This window comes from Vanellus vanellus (assembly GCF_965231255.1).
Source record: "Vanellus vanellus genome assembly, chromosome: 3".
Classification (NCBI taxonomy): Eukaryota; Metazoa; Chordata; class Aves; order Charadriiformes; family Charadriidae; genus Vanellus; species Vanellus vanellus.
In genome coordinates this window covers 62,238,298-62,256,505 of record NC_138907.1, presented here as the reverse complement: position 1 = coordinate 62,256,505, position 18,208 = coordinate 62,238,298, and the positions used below count along the sequence as shown (strand labels likewise).

Below are 18,208 nucleotides of genomic sequence, written 5' to 3'. Positions count from 1 at the left end.
AAAACTGAGGGCTGCTGCAATCTGATGCCTTTGCATGACTGATAACCTGAAACTTCTTTCTGTGGAGAAGTTTACTAGAAGAATTTTGCTGCCTTAAATGTGCCTTAAACTGTCATTAATATACTCATGGAGAAAAAAAGCATATGTCGTGTGATACTGTTTTTCACGTTTGGTGACTGCCATTTTGCCAGTGCGAATGAGAATGCTTAATAATGACTAGAGAGGGAGTAATTCCGTCCATGCTTAAATACCCTTACTGCAGTGCATACTTGCAAGAGAACTGGCTATTTCTAAATACTTGTGCAAAATCCCAAACTGCTGACCCAAATATTAGCAAATAGTGAACAGCTTGGGTATAAATATTCATGAACACACGATTGCAGTATTCAACTAGAAGGCTGCTGGGAACAAAATGAGATGCCTAATGATTTGCAGAAACCGGTTAGCTGAATTCAGGATCAAAAGGCTTCAGTTCGCCAAGGAATGTAATGGGGGCTTTCTTCTATTGCAGTATTTAAAAGAAGCAAGGCCTGAGCTTCATCGGTGTAATGCAGTCATGCAGACAAGTAATTAAAATAATATATCTTAAAAGCCAGTCATTCTGTGTTTTTCAAATAACTGGTTTATTCCATTGCCTAATGCATCCTTACTAGATGAACGAGTAGTAATTTTTATAAAGTGAGCTGAGGCAGAGTTGGAAGTTAGTTGTTAATATGTCCTAATACTGCTTTTAAAGCAACTTGAGGGGTTGTTAACTGTGTGTAGTGCAGCATTCTCCGTGCTGTTGAAAAGGAGCTCTGCATACTGTTAGCTGAGTGCCCTTTCAAGCCAAATGCCCCTTCACGTGTGCTATTGGTATATTACAGTGATAAAAACCACCTGAGGAGCGTTTCATTCGATGAATGTTACTTTAAGCCCTGCTGCCGGTCTGCCTTTATTTCTATACGATGAAGTCAATTTTTTTGTTAATTTATTTGTCTGCTCTTGGTTCTAGTTGCCGTGTCTCTGAGGAATCAGAAAGTCATCATTCCCCAGGTTCCCGACATCGATGCTGTGTCCGTGGCAGAGACTGTGTCAGTGCCAGACCTTAGCCAGTTTACGCTGTGCTTTGAAGCAACCAAGGGCAGCAGCGATGACAATGACGACTGGAAGGTTTTCTCCTACACCGATGCGTTTTTGACAGAATTCTTCAGCTTCGGGAAGACCGCAAAAGGCCATTTTCTGTCTGTCTCAGGCATGCAGTGCATCCTTGAGAATGCGTTGCCCCGAAATGCAGAGTTTTTCACAGGGACCTTTCAACAGCTCTGCGTCGTAGGGGATAGCTTCTCAGGCAGCGTAGGTGTATATGCCAAAAGCACCTATCATATAGTGTACTGTCCGGAGATCTTTGGCAAAGTTATCCCTGGAAACGGGAGGCTGGTGCTGGGCTCTAACAGCAATGAAGTGAGCTCTCTAAATGGGGACATTTACAACTTCCGCCTCTGGAATTTCACCATGAATGCGCAAACACTGGCCAACCTCAGCTGCGATGTGAAAGGAAACATTGTAGACTGGGAAAATGAATTCTGGAGTATTCCAACTTCAGCACTGAAAGCAGAAAACAATTTGAGTTGCGGTGAGTACGCCTTGCCAAATCTTTTTTTGCTTATTTTCCCCCCACACTTCTGCATTGTGCTGAACATATCATATACCAGCACGGGGCAGGGGGGGAAGGGGAAGAGAGTTCCTGTGACAGAAGAACAGTCTTACCTTTCTTAGACTTTAGCTCAACTCTTACCGTGCACAGAGGCTTTGAGAGGGTATAGAGTTGATTCCCTAAAGGAAAAGAACAAGTCCCCTAAGTGCATTGGGTTGCTGCTTGGAATGAGCTGCAGATCAAAGTTTTTCCTGCACGGTTTGTTTGTTGGCCTTCTACTCACACGAAATGAGGATAACAGGCAAGTACCTGCTAGCCTCAAGTAAGACTCGAGTGGTCTCTGGAGAAACAAATGTGTCTTAACTAACCATTTAGTAAATGTGTTTGTACCTGCCCTGTGATTAGCCAGAAGGAGCACTTGCTAGCCTGTGTGTGCAGAGCCAGCGAAAGCAGTGACAAAACAACAATGCATATCAGGTGGAAAAGTACGAGAAAAGATTAAATTAGAGGAGGCAGACAGGAAGGAAGAGTTTTAGATCAAAATCATCGGGTTTTATCTTCTTGCTGACATATTATCAGTCCTTCTTTTAATAGGTAATTACTGAAGGTCTTTCTCCCTGTGGATTACTCCAGAAGATAAATTTCATTATTTTGTCCAGCCTGTTCTCCTTTCATGGCTCAGACACTTGATTCTCCTAAGTGTCCAAGTGCAATTTTTATATATGCATATGTTATTACAGCTGGTTGATAATTTTCTACTGGAACAATTTTTTCCAGATTAAAAAAAAAATCGAACCTGAAAAATCTTTGTCGCTTTGGACCAGCATTATTTTTAATTTTTTTAAAGAATGCTTTGGTTAGTAACAACTTTAGAGGTATTTGGATAATTATAAAATGCATAGGGGAAAATCTGAATCATGGCCAGCAGTAACCTATACACTCACACATGATGCTTGTGAAAATCGACTGCTAGCAAACTCCATGTCCACAGCTTGAGCCCTCCTATTGTAGCAAATACGCATTTGTTTAAAAAAACAACAACAACAAAAAAAAACCCAACCCAAAAAGTTAAAGTAAATATTTACAAATGTTGGTTCTTTCTGAACCACATGGGGTCTCTTTGTATCTAATGTTGTCCTCTCCAATTTTTCCTTCTTGCTTCTGTGACACCTTACTACGTACTAGTTTAAACATAGTTTAAATAGTGTCAATATAAGCGTCTCCTGACAGAGCATCTGTCAGCACTCTGAGAATCCTTAGCTTAAACCAGAAGCTGGCATCATGAAAGCCGTGCTAGTTTCTGTATCTAATAGCTCATGAAGGATTAAGGTGCCTAAAAAAACCATCTTGCTTGCTTTAGTTTACTCAAACCAAAACATGAGGTGCTCATTTATAGCTAGGCTCACTGGCTCAGCTCTCAGCATGCCTCTGCTAAAAAACTTTAAGCAGCACCTCTATAAAAACATGAGCAACTGTGTGCCTTCACCCCTCTACCAGAACAAAGAAAAGGCTGACCTAAACATTGACCGTGACTGACGAAGGTGTTCTGGACAAAAAAAGTTGTTGCTTTTCCTCTGGTACGAAATGATCTGGCAGAAAATAACTTCCCAAAAAATCTCACTCCTCTAACACTGTTATACTGTGAAGACTACCACAACGCTTTTCCTAAACAACCTACCAAGACCTCCGTAAATGTTGCGGTCTCATTTAATTTTGACTCAAGCACTGCTCTTGTCCTTCTTTCTGTTAAAGACTGCACAGTCCTGCGACACAAATGTAATATCACAGCTGTGGTCATAAAAACAATACACATATTTTCATTCCGCAGCTTTATCCCTTGTGATGTCATTGTTCAGCAGTTTCCTTACAGCAGAACATTATTTTAGGAAACGTATATTAGCATTCGCATGTTAGGCCTGGCTGTCTATACAAGCCACTTCACATGTATCTATATATAAGCATTATTACTTCCTCTAAGCCTGTGAGAAAACTGTCATCTCATCAAGCAGTCTTTTTCTTTTGAAGATGTTAAATCACTCCCTATGGTACAGTCTTTCCTGAACCAGAGTGTTTCCTAAAAGAAAATACTGGGTGCAGTGCCGTTTCAAAAATGGTTACTAATCCCAGAGATGGAATCGTTAGAATTTTCTTCCCTTCATCGTCTTGAATAAAAGCCTTCATTGTAAAACCAGCCTTCAACGGGAGAGTTGATGAGTCAGGCTATCAACCATGAATAAACCACTGACAGTGAGGAGATGACTCTAACTGATTAGGCTTCGTTTAGCAGCGATGGAAGGATTTATGCAGACAAGAAGTTTTCGCACAGCTCCAATCGTGCTTCCTCAGGAAGTGGCATGTAACTCGAAAAAACCCAAACCAAGCGCCTAGCAGTGATCTCAACAGATCTGTGCCTGAACAGTGCTGACATTTTTCAAGGGCTATTATTTTCATAGTTTTTCAGACAAAGCTTTTACAAGTAGATTTACAGAGCATAAAACCACTGGCAAATTGTTCCAGATAATCTTTTCATAGTTTTACCTTCTCCTAGTTTATTCCTTAGACTAATGTTTTCACAGCTGTGCAATCCTGGTGGGGTGTTTCTGGAAGACTTGACGGAATTCTGTTTTTATTGCCGTACCTTCGCAGGGCTTGCATTTAAAGGTATATATACACAGCCTGGGTATCTGGACTCATTTTAAAACAAGTAGCCTGGGTACCGATAGCAGTGTCGCACCACCAGTTCAGAGCTCAGTGCAGGCGAACTGAGGAGCATTTAATCAACCTCTGGTACTGAGTTTGGAGCCTGCACTGGCTACACCTATAGCAGGGTATGATCTACTCAGTTTAAGGGTAACGTGGCTGCACGTCTGTCCTTGCCTGCAATTGCGTTTGCTTCGTGTACACTTCCTATGAGGCCTTCATTCTCAAAGGCCCGAGGAATTCTTAATTTCACCGTCAGATTTAACTGAGGGTGGGATCTGTCTGCCGTAGGCAGCTGAATGATGTTTCAGGCTGAGCTAATTGCCCTCAGTGCTGTTTATGAAGAGTGGAATGAAAAAGGCTGTTCCAGAGGTCAGTGCATCTCGTACTGGAGAAGATATCTCGGTGAAGTCAGAAGATTCTTGCTGTAGGAGTGCCTGTTCCTGTCCACTGACTACAAAGAAAGTCTAGCGTGACGAGTAGATGCGGATGTCTGAGTTTTAGACGTGTGAAGTGGGTGAGATATATCACACGAAGTGTCCGTAATACAGGTCCATATCTGCTGTTGGTATTACTGACCATGCCGCTTGACTTCAGAAAGTAGCTCAATGTGTTTGCATCCAAATCGTTACATTTTCTGTAGTGGACACTGAGGGAAAGTCTAGTCTGGCCAGAATTCCACCCAATCAAAACTTAAAAGAGCTTATTGAATATATTCACTGAAAATATTCCTCTTTAAATTATACAGTATTCTGACTTAAGTGTTTTATAAAGTGGGATTGCATTTTTTTTACTTTCACCAAATAAAAACACAATCTTTTTTTAAATACTCACTAAAGAAAATATGAAGGTCCAAAGATTTTCCAAACCAACTTTCAGGTGATCTTCCCATGACGCAGAACGAAGAGGAGATAACTCACAACAGGTTTTGATATTGACTGTTTAATATCAGCAAATATTTTTTGGGGGAAAAAAAAAATCTCACGCAGGAGGCAGTACGTTCACTTAAAACATCCTTTCTGGAGTTCATAGGAAGTGTACCAAGAAAGTGAATTTTCCTGTATGTCTTAATCAATTTGAAAAAAAAAAAAAATATGCTGAACTTTGATATTTGTTGAGGATCACATGTTCTAAATTCTGCCCCATTTTTGTCGGCAATAGATGTAATGGTGTCTGTGGCGCAACATGATTTCTGTGTCAAGGCCCCGTGCTTCATCTGTTCTTGCACTACAGGAAATACTTTCCTAGCTATCTTTACGAGCCGGTGGGTGGTGGCTCTTTAATTTTATGGAAGGATACAATGTTTCATGAGAGAACCTCATTGAGTCAATACAATTCTGCGGTTAAGCAAAAGCCAAAAGGGCAAAGCTCCCAGTAGGTTCAGATAATGCCATGCTCTACAGCCCCGTGATTTTCGACACAGTGTGCAAAAGCAGCCGAATCTGCAGCCGAACCAGTAGGATACACTAAGCGTAAGTAGTGTGGTTTCACCAGTTCTTTTTGCTGTAGCTAGTCTTATATGCCCTGGTTTTGTCTCCAGATCATCAAAGTGTGTGCATGTCGTTATGAATAATTCAGTAGAGATACAGACTTATAACATTATCTGCTTATATATCGTGCATACCAGAATATTAATCACACCCACGCCCTGGGCAGAGGAACAAGTTTAATCACCTTTTATCTGGCTGGTGTCTGTCACAGGCAGATTACTCAGAAGTGTGTGGTGGGTAACCTGTGCTCCAGTGGTGGAGTGTGGTTGCTTCTCCAAGGCATGGGTTAACACTCATGTAGATTGCGTAAATCCTGTGGCCATACTGATGCCTCCGCTTCAAGCCATTTCACAGAGTACATGCAAGCTGCATTCGTTTAGTGTGATATTATTTAGCGAAAGCTAAGAGAACCGAGGGATGCATACATGACTGTAACTTGCAAGTCAGCGGGTCCCTCGGCCGCAACAGAAAATGAAAACACGTAAGTCTTGCAGGCAAATGGCAGTATCGGATTTGCCACTGAGAGAAATTAGGAAGAGGACTGTATCACTGCAAGACATAATATATTTTGAGACATGATAGTTTTATGCCCAGCAGCCAAACCTTTCTAATTATTTTACTTTCTTCTTCTAAAGGTTCATACCTAATTCCCTCTTCTACAATTGAACCAACCACTTGTGCAAATCTGGGAAACCTTTGCCAAGGTAAGAAGCCCAGGTCATTTTCGTAGTTTCATCTTTGGGAAATCTTTATTTTCCATGGGTTTTTTATTCCATTTCTTTTTTATTATTGTTTCTAAAAGGGTGAACTGCAATAAAAAATAGCAAGGAAAGGAATTCTTTAGTCTCATCAAGTGTGTGGGTGTTGTGTACGTACAATATGTGGAAAAAATGTGATCACTCCCTTGATAATACATTTTCCAAATAGTCACCATTATATCAAAACTGAATTAATCGACTGCTTTCATTTCTTTCTCCGTCTCTTTTCCTCTTGCACATTCAGACAGTAAAATATTAACCAGCATAAGAAGTAGGTACATCCGTAAATAAAAAATGAGAAGATGTATATAAATGAACTGCCTATTGTTCACTTTTTTCCAACAAGCTATTTTGAGGCTAGATACTTTGAGATTAGCAGGTAAAAATTGAACATCAAACCACAAAATCCAGCAGCTATTAGTTAATGAAACACTTGTTACAGCATTTAGTGATTGTTTAATGGTGTAAAAATCAGCGCGTATAAGCATTCATTCGGTGTCTTTGAAGGTCAGCTCAGTTGAATGCAAGGAATAGGTGAGCCCTAAAGATTTCCACGCCGTGTGAATCACTGGACATGCAAGGACAGTTAATTCCTTCTGCTCTGCTGAGAGGCTGAAGTTCTATAAAAATGCTTGACATGAACAACATTAGCCCATTTCCACAATGCCTTCCTGAACACAGACCTGCTAATGAGGTGGCATGCTATGTTAAACTTAAATCACAGCAGCAGCTGCACCAAAAATAATGTCTAACTCTGTAACCCTTTTTATGCTGAATGGTGGAAGAAGGAGGTAGGAGAGAATAAAATAAAAAAGGGGAGGAGGAAGTTTCAGAACTCTTTCAAAACTAACATTCACAAGTAAATCAGTTCTATCTTAAAAATAAAAAGGAAAATGCACTCTGCTTGGGCAGCCAGTAAGAGATCTATGTCAGTCTTCAGTGTACTTCTCCCAGATTTCCCTGAAGTAAATTTGGTTCAGATTCTTGGAGCATGTTGTACTGGTCTGCACAGGCAAAGTGAAATGCCAGTTATGTCCATAATCAGATTTCAAATAGTAATTTTCAGGTATCATATTCACAAAGCACAGTACGATCTCAATACTACTACTTGAATGCTTTAGGTAAATGGGACAGCAACAGGTATTCAGTATTGGTCTTCTTATATGTAAAGAGTAATACAGCCACCATATAAAGAACTGTGTGTATTCTCTTGGAAAAACTCTGAGCGTTTTCCTCTATCAAAATGGTATGGTGTGAAAGGAGAGAGAATATCTTTCATTAGGTCAGCTAATATGGCTGCGGAAATGCACACTGTCAGCAAAACAAGCCTGTCTTTCTAAGAGCCTCATCCCTTTTTTCAGCTTTATTAAATTGTCTAGTAGAAGATACTGCTTCTAATAAAAGGTGCTGCCTTTCAAACTTGCCTCTCTTAACTTCTTAGGCCGTCACATCTTCGATAAATACTATGAGTACTTTATGAAGGTAATATTCTTTCCTTCTCTGAGAAGTGTTTGGTAAAGTGTCACTGGTGTTCTGTGTTTGTCACTTTGGAAGTGACAGATCAGATTTACCCTGTTCGTCATCATCATCGTTACTGTCATAATAATGAAAATCATAAAAAGATGTCTGTCTGTCTATTTCTGTCAGCACTGCAGACTTATTTTAAACTGAGAGGCCAGTTTGGATTCCTTTTTTGTTTGTTTGTTGTGTGTTGTGCAAAAGCAGCAGTAACAAAGTTTGTGGATGCCAGATCATGTCAGCTACAGTCTGATTAAACAGCCGTTTTCTCCACCACCATGCTCAGCAAATATTTTCATTCATTGGAAGGTGCCTCCTTTAACAGCGCTAGCTGGAAGGTGCAGTCAGTAAGAAGCCTTATAACGTGTTTCTCGGACAACATAGCCCTGAAGTTACATGGAAGAAGAGCTTTTTTGTGTTATAGGGTGTCACTTTATATACTCACTTTCCCAGTTAGAACTTGTTTGCGGCAGTCTCCAACTCTTTCTTCTGGTTCCCTAAGTTTCTTGTTTCACTGAAATCTGAGTGTTAACCTGCTCCCTAAGCTGAGACCTGAGTTTATGACTTTCAGACTCAAAAGGTTAGTTAAAACAACCTCACAAAAAATCAAAAGTGCCATTTCTTGCCTCAAATACGATGGCTTAACCTTTCCAGGTTAGTTCTTAGTCAAAATCTGCAAAAGCCTTGTAACACTGTGAGATTATACTGCACCAACCTTCCTTCCGATTTTAAAGAGTTTTCAGGAAAAAAGAAATCTGACAGTGAGCAGATTTGCGTTCCCTGGGAGTCTCTAGATAAAATTAAATTATTTTCCAGAGTACTATTTAAAAATTTAGTGGCATGATCTTTGAATTCCACTAGCACGTATACCCTCCCAGTCCTCTGAGGGGGAAATTTACAGTTTTGGCTCCTTGCTCTGATTTTGAAAAGTGTTCTAGCTGGTTCTCCTGGGATACATTTGCCAGGGTTGTGTGGGGTGACTCCTGTTAGTGTCAGTGGAAACAGCACAGCTGAGATCCTACATGAAGCTTTCAAAATATATATTCCACTTCAATTATTCCAAGTCTGATTTCAATTCTCTTTATTGTATGGAGTTCAGTGGAGTTAATTGGATCCTTACATGGGCGTTTTAGTTTTGCATTTGTTTGTCATCTTCAGTCTCTGGGTAGGGACAATTATTCTTTTCACAGGCAATATTCTAAATGCATGCGTCTTAGAACTCATAAGATCTATTTTCTGGTCTTTGCACAGCTGTTTGGATCTGAAGCTCTCATAAGAGGATTTTGAGTTTATGAAAGCAGTACAGGACTGATCTTGCAAAACTTACACTGGCAAAACTCCCACTGAAGTCAGTGAAAGTGAAGATTGCAGGATCGGGACCTTAGTTCATATCCATTCATCACTTTGTGCAGAAAAAATAATGTGTTTATTTAACATTTATGGCAGTGTGTGTAGATGGTTTCATTTTACATTGTCATGCGTTGTTCCCATTTTGTCTTACCTTATTAACATTCATATTTCATTCAAGTTCACCTCTTTCTCATCTTTATTACCAGCTACTGTAAATGCTACTACTCCTACACCACCCACTGTCACCACTAACATGCCCGATACTAATAGAAACGATAAGCCAAACAATGGTAAGAAATCCTGTGTTACATTTTTCCTTGTACTGTGTCTAGAGCAAATGTTGTTGTATTTTAAGGTGTGTTGTTCATAGTACCATAATGTCAAGGGTCATGTCTCGGTTCTGATCTCGTTTGCACTGAAATAAATCCGGAGTAACTTCACTGGACCATCTAAGGATGGTGCAAATGGGAACAGAACCAAACTCGGTGTTTATTTGTATCATGTTTACCTGGCTCTTGCATGAAAGGGACTCACTTTGTGTCACCCGTTGTGTTTACCCATGCAAAGAAGGAGGAAAGGGAGAGGGATTTTAAAAAAAGGGGTCCAAAAAGAACCGTGCTGTTGAAGTGTTTTAAGGCTGCAGAGTATGAGGCGTTGTGTAGCTCGGGCTTGTGCAGCCAGGGTGGTAGTATGCTGGGATTGTCTGTTCCTCACTAGTCGGGTGCAGGAGCCAAGTGGAATCGTTCCTATGGAGTAAAGCCACTTCCACTGAGTCAACAGGAATCTTTCCACTGACTTCAAGAAGAGCTGGATCAGACTTTACTAGGGAAAATGTTGACAGTATCAGATATCGTTTACTTTTCATTTAGAACGATTAAGGGAAAAAATAAGGTGGTAAATGAGCCTATTATTAGCACAGGAAAAAAAAGCAGGGATTTCTTTTGAGGTTTTCTCAAATTCTATGATATCACTGTCTCCTAGAGACTGAGAATCGTTTTGTGAGGCACTGCTAAAATATTTATTAGTTTGTTACAGATAGTTGTTAAACATTATTAACAACACAAGAATTTCTGCAATTTTCATCTGAGGCTTAAAGGTATTTTTTGTAAAGATTTGTTTTTTCCAGTGTGCTCTTTTTTTGTGGTTGTTTTTGCTTTTGTTCTGTTTTGTTTTGTTTTTTTTCTCCAAATGCATCAGTTGTTACTTTAGGATTTAAAATTCTTGGAGTATTTTTTTCTCTTGGCAGACCATTTCTTGTACATTGGCAACCAGGCAGTACAGTAGACAATTTGAAAGAATTTATCTGAATTCAGCTTGTTTGGATTTACTAAGCTGTAGAATTAAAAAGAAACTATTGAAAATTTCTTCCAAATTTTGCGTTTTTCTTTTTGTGGAGCTACTCACTCTATGTTCTCCATGAGCAGTTCACTCTGATTTTTTGTAACTACAGAAGGAACTGAATGCCTTATTAATGTTAGTATGAATAAAAACTGGACAATTAAGTCCTTTGTTTGGCTTTGAAACTCCCGAGAGAAAGTAGAAAGACGAAGAAAAAAAAGCCAAATTCATTTACAGTAGAAGCAAATTAAACTTTCCCTCAGCTAATCGCATCATTTTCCACTCTTGGTAAAGTTGATTTTTACACCAAGAGCAGACAGCCAAGAACAGACAGTGAAGTTGCATATATTTTCTTTAATCCGTTAACTATGTGGCTTACTACACACAGACCTGCAGGAATTCAGACTTCCTGCTGCGGTTATCTTCAGAATGAAGAGAAATTCACCTGAATCTTCCCATTCACAACCACAGAGGCAGCAAGAGTCTAAGATAGAAGGGGTCAAAAACATAGGAATTATCTCTACCCCAATTATTTGGCCTGTGAAACAAAGGCCTCTTCGTTTCAGTAAAAACTCAGCAGACGAGAACCCAGGGAGAAAAAACACATACAGCTTGTTTCTTCCAACTATGCCCACATCAGCTGCTCCTGAGGAGACCGGCAACGATAGCTTGGCTGTTTTTACAGAAGAAATCAACCTAGATAATACTGTGATGAATCAGTTACCAAGTGAAGATATTTGGAATTATTCTAGAAGTTCATTTCATGGCACTTCCGATGCAGCTGATGCTGTTACAGAGCCTTCAGTGAACGCAGCAGTCCCTGTTCTTCAAAGCAGAAGCCCGAATGCAGCGCTAGCATGGACGTTGGCGGATGGGCTGGTTCATTCTGACTCTGAGTCAGCGCTCCGCTCTCCCCTGAGCAGCAGCAGCACCGCTTACGAACACAAAAAAGAAACGGCACGGATTGCACCCTCCAGCAGCAGCACAACCAATTTCATGCATATAAGCAGCGTCTTGGAGCCTGGGAGCTGGTGGAGTGAGACTGTATCTCACCATCAGATCGCCTCTGACATTCAAGACGACAGACATCATTCTCTTTCTAGCTTATCTACATCGCCTGCGGAACAGAAGTCATCATTCCAAAAAAGTAGGCTACATTTGCTGGACTTCGCGCCTGAAGATTTTTACCTGGAAACGATAGAAGGCAATGCTGATAGGAAAACTTTTTCTGTGTTAGCAGCAAACAGTGAATTTCAGTTTAGAAAATCCATGCACGTTAAGGAACAGCCCTCAGGAGGCATTACAAATTTAACTTCTGTGGACGCTCCACATGCAAACCCAACAACTTTTTTTCAAAACATGAAACAAACGTACACAAAACTTATGCCTGATATCCAACTGACAGATTCAGTCCTAGGACACAGTAGAGAGCCACGAACATTTTCAGCACTTCTGGTAGGAACAGGCTGGACAAGCTCAGCGTTTAAGCACGTTGTAACGACCCTGCCCATTTATCAGCAATCGTTGACTGACGTTTATTTGGAAAGTGACAGCGTATTTACATCTAATAGCAATTACTGGTCTCATTATTTAAAACATTCAGTATATTTTCAAAAGCCAAGCGAGACCCTCAGAAATGGAGTACTGGAGAACAATTTAGATGTATTTCATGATAGTAATGAAAATGAAGAGTCATCTTTTTCCATATTAGAGCCGGAGAACATGAATAGAGTTGGCAACTCCTGGGACTCAGGTTACTTGGATTTTCCAACAAAATATGTCGATATTTCCCCTTCTTTGACAGCAAGTTTCTGGACTGTTTCCTATCATTTGAAAGAAGCATCTCAAGTGTTTTCTGGGGAGCCATCAGAAAACTGGTGGCTCTCATATAATAAGTTGCTTTCTTCCCCAACAGAGAGATTGCCTTCCATTAGTTCACCAGCAAAGTCTGACAGTATCTCTGAACAAACATCTGCCAATAGATTATCACGTCACAGGGCTGAAGAAATGAAATTCTCTAGTCATGCATCAGCTTTGGAAACACAAATCTTTAGTGCATTTCTTCCAGGCCTTTCAAAGAGAATTTCAGAAAGTAATGACAGGACACTGTTGCAGTCAACAATGAACTTTGCAAACCTAACCGTGTCTTCAAACAGAGAATTTTATTTTGATTTTCCTTTCCCTTCCCTGGAAGCACCTTTGAATCAATCCTCTGTACAGGTACAGGTAAGTCCCTTTGATAAGGTACTTGAAAACTCCACAGAAAAATTAATGATATTGGATAGTTTGCACGTGCAAAATGGAACTGACATAGTAAGAGGTCAGACCAACATGACTTTCCTAAACAATGGGCAGCAGCTTGCTTCTGTCCTTCCAGCACTTTCAGGAGCCCAGCCTTCATGTTCGAGGGATAGCCAAGCTGCTTTCTTGATCAATACAGCAGTTGAGAGTTTGATAAACAGTGCGAGAAGACATGGATCACTGCAGTCTCAAAGTCTTTCAGCGAACGATGCTGTAACAAATACTATTGATAAAGCAAGAAGTAAAGTTCAAATAGATGCAGGTGGTTTTTTTAAAAACGTCAGTTTGGTGAATTCTGACTTACTTCCAACGACATTGTCTTTGGAATTAAGGCACCTTCTTCATTCAGACTCAAAATTCACAGTCAGCGTACCTCCTAACAGCTACTCCACACCTCCACTCCCACAAAGTTTTCAGAACCTTCTTGGTACCATTTCTCCAAGCCTGATCCCTCAGTGGGATGTAGCAGAGTTAAGCTCGCCAACAGCCGTAACACCAAGAAGTCATCTAACTGTTGTAGGACAAAATTCCGTTGAAAATCAAGGGGACGGTCTGAGATACTCTCTATGGGCAGTAGAACAAGATATCATTGGTGACAATGAAGACATGAGGAATTCTGCTGTTCTGACATCAACAAACATATTGAGGCTTTCTGAATGGGATTCAGAAAGGAAGGTTCATGGATCCTTTAGCAAGCAGAGAGAAGGAATGTCTTCTGTGAATATTGTTAGTACTCATGCTTTGGATTTTTGGAAAAATGCTGATTATGGACGTTTTGCAAATCTCTCTTCTATTTTGGAGTCATCAAGAACTGCAATAATGAATGACGCAATACCTTTGCCATCTTCATACAGTGGAGTTATTATTCAGCACAAAGAGACCGTCTTGACCGGCACTCTGACAACACCTGCAGCAGCAATCCATCACTCTTTCACGCAGTCCCAAATGCCAGCTGCTTCTGTCACGTACCATCAGTCACCAGTTTCAGCACATTTTCATTCCTTGGCCAATTTACCATCTGGGACAAGGCAAAGTACCACCCCTTACCCACCACTGAATCAACTTACTAGCTCTCCTACAGTCTTTTTATCTTGTTTGTGTTACTCCTTCGCTGAGCTGGGCTGCCTGTGTCAACCTGAGGTCACCTACAGTATGTCAAGCCATTAAGTTAGATGTAGAAAAAACCCAAATCATCTTATCTATTAGATCTTTAGTTGGTAGACTGATCATAGAAGTAGCTGGCTTTCATCCTTTAGATATAGATCCATGTAGCATATGAAAAGATTTTGGAATAGTAATTTGCAGCAGAAGGGAATTTGTAATATTTTAGCGATAGTAAATCTCATTAACATGTGACTTCTAATTTTTGTGTACTTCTCTATGGCAGCTCTCATGAGACTGTGAGGATAATATATTGGGTTGCCATGTATTCTGTGTATTTTTATGCTATTTTATTGTTTGAGATTTTATGAATATTTTTCACTTATAGTATTCATGTATTTTTGAGGATTTAACTTTCAAAAAGCAAAGATTTTCCAAAATAAGCTTTTGGATAATTTGCCAAACAGAATTAAAAAAAAAAAAAAAGAAAACCCAAACCCACAACCCTAATATTTCATTGATCATTATATTTTTGTAGTTGGTGATGGGTGTGGGGAGAATTGTTTTTCCAGGTTCTTTTTTCATCTTTTTTCAAATTATCTTTGGCTACTTTTCATCAATTTTCTGCCCATGAAAATATTTTTTTTTCATTCAACATTTTGAGGTGGGATTTCCACTGTTTAATCTGGAGAGCAAGAAATCATTTTTAGTTTTGACTGCCTACCACTGCAGTCTCCTGAGAGTGTTTAAAAATGTAGATTAGTTCTTTGTTCTTGTTCTTTTTTCACCTCAATAAAACATGCTTTGAGTCACCATCTGGTGGAGATCTTGAAGCTGTTGACTAGTTTGTAGTTCTGTTTGATTTTAGAAATACTTTGCATATTCCTATATTAAGGTAATTTTGTCCATATACATAATTATATAAATAAGGTTATAATTATATATATGATTATAGATGAATGTGTGAGAATATATATAATGCACACTTTCTGTATGTGTGTATCTGTATAGCACATATAGAAGGTACATTATACATATAAAACTGAATGTATGTGTATACAGAGAGAGATATATATAAATGAGATCCGAGTCTGGCAAGTGTTTTCAAATTGCCCAAAGTCCAATTTCTACTTCCAAGATTTATTTTTTCTCTTTTTTGTTTGAAACAGTAATAATAACACGTTATAATTAAATATAAAGTAATATAAATATAATATAAATATATTTATGTAAAGTAATATAAATATTACGTAAATATATTTATGTAAAGTAATATAAATATAAGTAATAATAACAAATGAAAATACACTTTCACATTAAACTGCACACCAAATTTGTGTGTCTGCTGAGGAGGAAAAAAAGACAATAAATCAAAAAGCAAGCAAGTTCATTCTACTTATACCTAAAATTTAATCATAGCTTACCAAAGAAGGCAACTGATAAACCATCATTCTCCAAGAAATCGATTCTTTAGTATTTTATCGCAGAGGGATTTTCATACTAATCTCAGTGATCGTATGATCAATTCCATAATGAAAAGAAAGAACAATACTCAAGCCAGCTCATGAGTAGGATAGTAACCAATATGTACAAAAAAATTGGGAAATACTGACTTCACATTTTTTTCCAGATACTTTTATTTCAAGCTCTTGTAAAAGAATAATCTATGAAGTTGTAAAATGATGACATTTGCTCCCCCACGAATAAAAGGTCTTTTATTTAGGCTCAGAAAGATAGACCAGCTCCTTGACAATCAAGAGACAGAAAGGGATTTCTGTGTAATTGTTGTCATGTCCTGTTCTGTCTTATGTAGTCTCTGTAAGATTTACATAAGATTCATATAAATACATGTATCTGTGATCAAGACCCACCACTCCATTTTTTTAACAGCCCCGAACCAAGCAATTGCCACATGTGCGGATACATGCAAGTGATTTGATCCAGAAGCTCTTAAACCTCCCCCACATCCTGGGAAATTTTATCCAACTAGAGCGTACAGAATTTTTAGTAGCTTAATGAAAAAATTTAAGTATAGACTTTTAACACAGAGCGTAACTATGAGATGATTTGATGTTATTTATTAGACGTGGAATCCTGTAACGCTGCCTACCAACTCATGAGCTTAAAGAGAATTTATATTTACCCGGTGCCATTTCAGAACATTTTTGCTGAATATAAAATCGCTTCAAGCCAAGTGTTACACATTTTGTGACTGAAAGATGGTTTGTTCAGCTGCCAGTTTTGTAAAGCTAATGTGGGTTCTTCTACTATCTGGCCATCGCCAGACCTGAGAGCAAAGATTACTGTGAAAACAAGAGCTGGATATCCCTTCTCCCACCTAATTGGACCTAACTGTCCTCAGTTCTCTTGTTACTTTCAATTGATGAGCCTTACCTGCTCTCACAAAGTTGTAAGTCTCATCCGCAGTGGTTGAATTCTGGATTGTAACAATATCACTGAAAGCAAAATTTATACATGTTACAGACTTCAGTAATTATGATTATTTTTTAAATTCATGACACTTTCATGATCTTGTTTTTACACACCGCATTAAAGGCACATGCAAAATACTGTTTATACGTAGATTGTTTGTGGGTTTCCCTGTCAAATTTCAAGTGTCTCTAAAAACATGGAGGGGGTGGGAATTCTTGTCTGATTCAACAGGACTAGTGAGATATTGGGCCCAAGCCTGCGGGGCTTGTTCACTCCAAACTTGTGTAATGCCAACAGGAGCTTAAGGTGTCCTTGTATCTGGGCTTCAGCCCAATCCTTATATTCATCATGAAACGAATGTCTCATTATCAAAAAGGTAAATTTTCTCACTTTCTAACATTATAATGCTGTTTTTAATGGACAGGTGGGCTATTCTACAGGATATCTATAACGGTCTCTAGTTCCAACTCAGTGTCGAAAGTACATGAAGTGGTTGCAGAATGGGTAAGTTAAATTTTCATTCCTGTGTGATTACCTGTATGAACCTGCCCCAATGATGTTACCAATCTGAACGGGGAAAAAAAAGAGAGAATACCAAATGAATTCTTAAATTAATAAGTGTTCTCTGAAGATCTTTCTACTATTGATTTGTGCAGTAATGAATTCAGATCCATCCACGGCTATTAGGCACTATGGGTCAAATTTTGAAATGTCTCCACTATACTAGCCACCTTCTTAAGAAATGTAGATACTAGCGAAGATTTTTGAAAGTATGGAGAAATCAGAATTGTCCCCTGAAAGGGGTAGAAGTATAAGTTCCAACATCACTATACAGAGCAATTTTTTTTCTCCCCAAATACTAAAGTAGTTTTGAAGTTATATTGTGATAGAAATAATAAAAAAACCAGGCAGTCTTCTTTTGTGTGGAGCAATACAATTCTCCAATTTATCCTAATATTCTGTCCTTCAGAAGTCTTCTGCCGTAGGTTAGTTGTTGGGGTTTCTAGTAGCCCCTGTTTTTTCATCCTATTTTAGCAGACATAAGCTCCTTTCTGGGCCCTCTGGGTGAAGGATTCTTGAAGTTCCTGCCTCTGAAAGTTTCTCCTGTCTGAATATGGATATTCTCTGTCATTTTTGACAGTTCATACAGTGGCACTTACACAATCTGGGAGGGGTCTTTATACCAACTACTTACATGAAAATACGATGTCATAAATATATGGCAATTCTTTGTTTTTCTTTTAATGAACCTGGAGACTTTCAGATTTCAGAAGCTAAAGAAACCACCTGTAGTCATCTACAAACCAGAAATGCAGCCGTCCCCACCTGCCAAGGTTGTTCTTTTAGCAGCAGTAGCCAGGCGAAGTCCGTAGGTGCCCTGAGCCAAAGAATCTGGAAAGGTGTCACTTGGCCCTAGCAGAGTATGCAAAAGTGTCTCCCAGGGGGAAAACTGAGTAGCCGTTGCCCACTCAGAATAAATAGTACAAAGGTCTGACAAAAAGATCATCATAAGGTTGTAGGCTTTAAGGTGAAAATTGAGCCTGTCGTTTTGCCAGTAAGTCTTTTCTGATCGAAGTGTTTCT

General features: G+C 39.1%; 1 protein-coding gene across 1 annotated transcript in view; it reads left to right on the top strand.

The window, feature by feature from the left end:
- Positions 1–18,208, top strand: part of ADGRG6 (adhesion G protein-coupled receptor G6) — a 116,937-nt gene that overhangs the window by 49,236 nt on the left and 49,493 nt on the right. The window contains exons 4-7 of the mRNA XM_082480914.1: positions 995–1,615; positions 6,462–6,530; positions 9,659–9,742; positions 17,050–17,129. Coding sequence (XP_082337040.1) covers positions 995–1,615; positions 6,462–6,530; positions 9,659–9,742; positions 17,050–17,129 — 854 coding nt within the window. The remainder of the gene's footprint in view (positions 1–994; positions 1,616–6,461; positions 6,531–9,658; positions 9,743–17,049; positions 17,130–18,208) is intronic.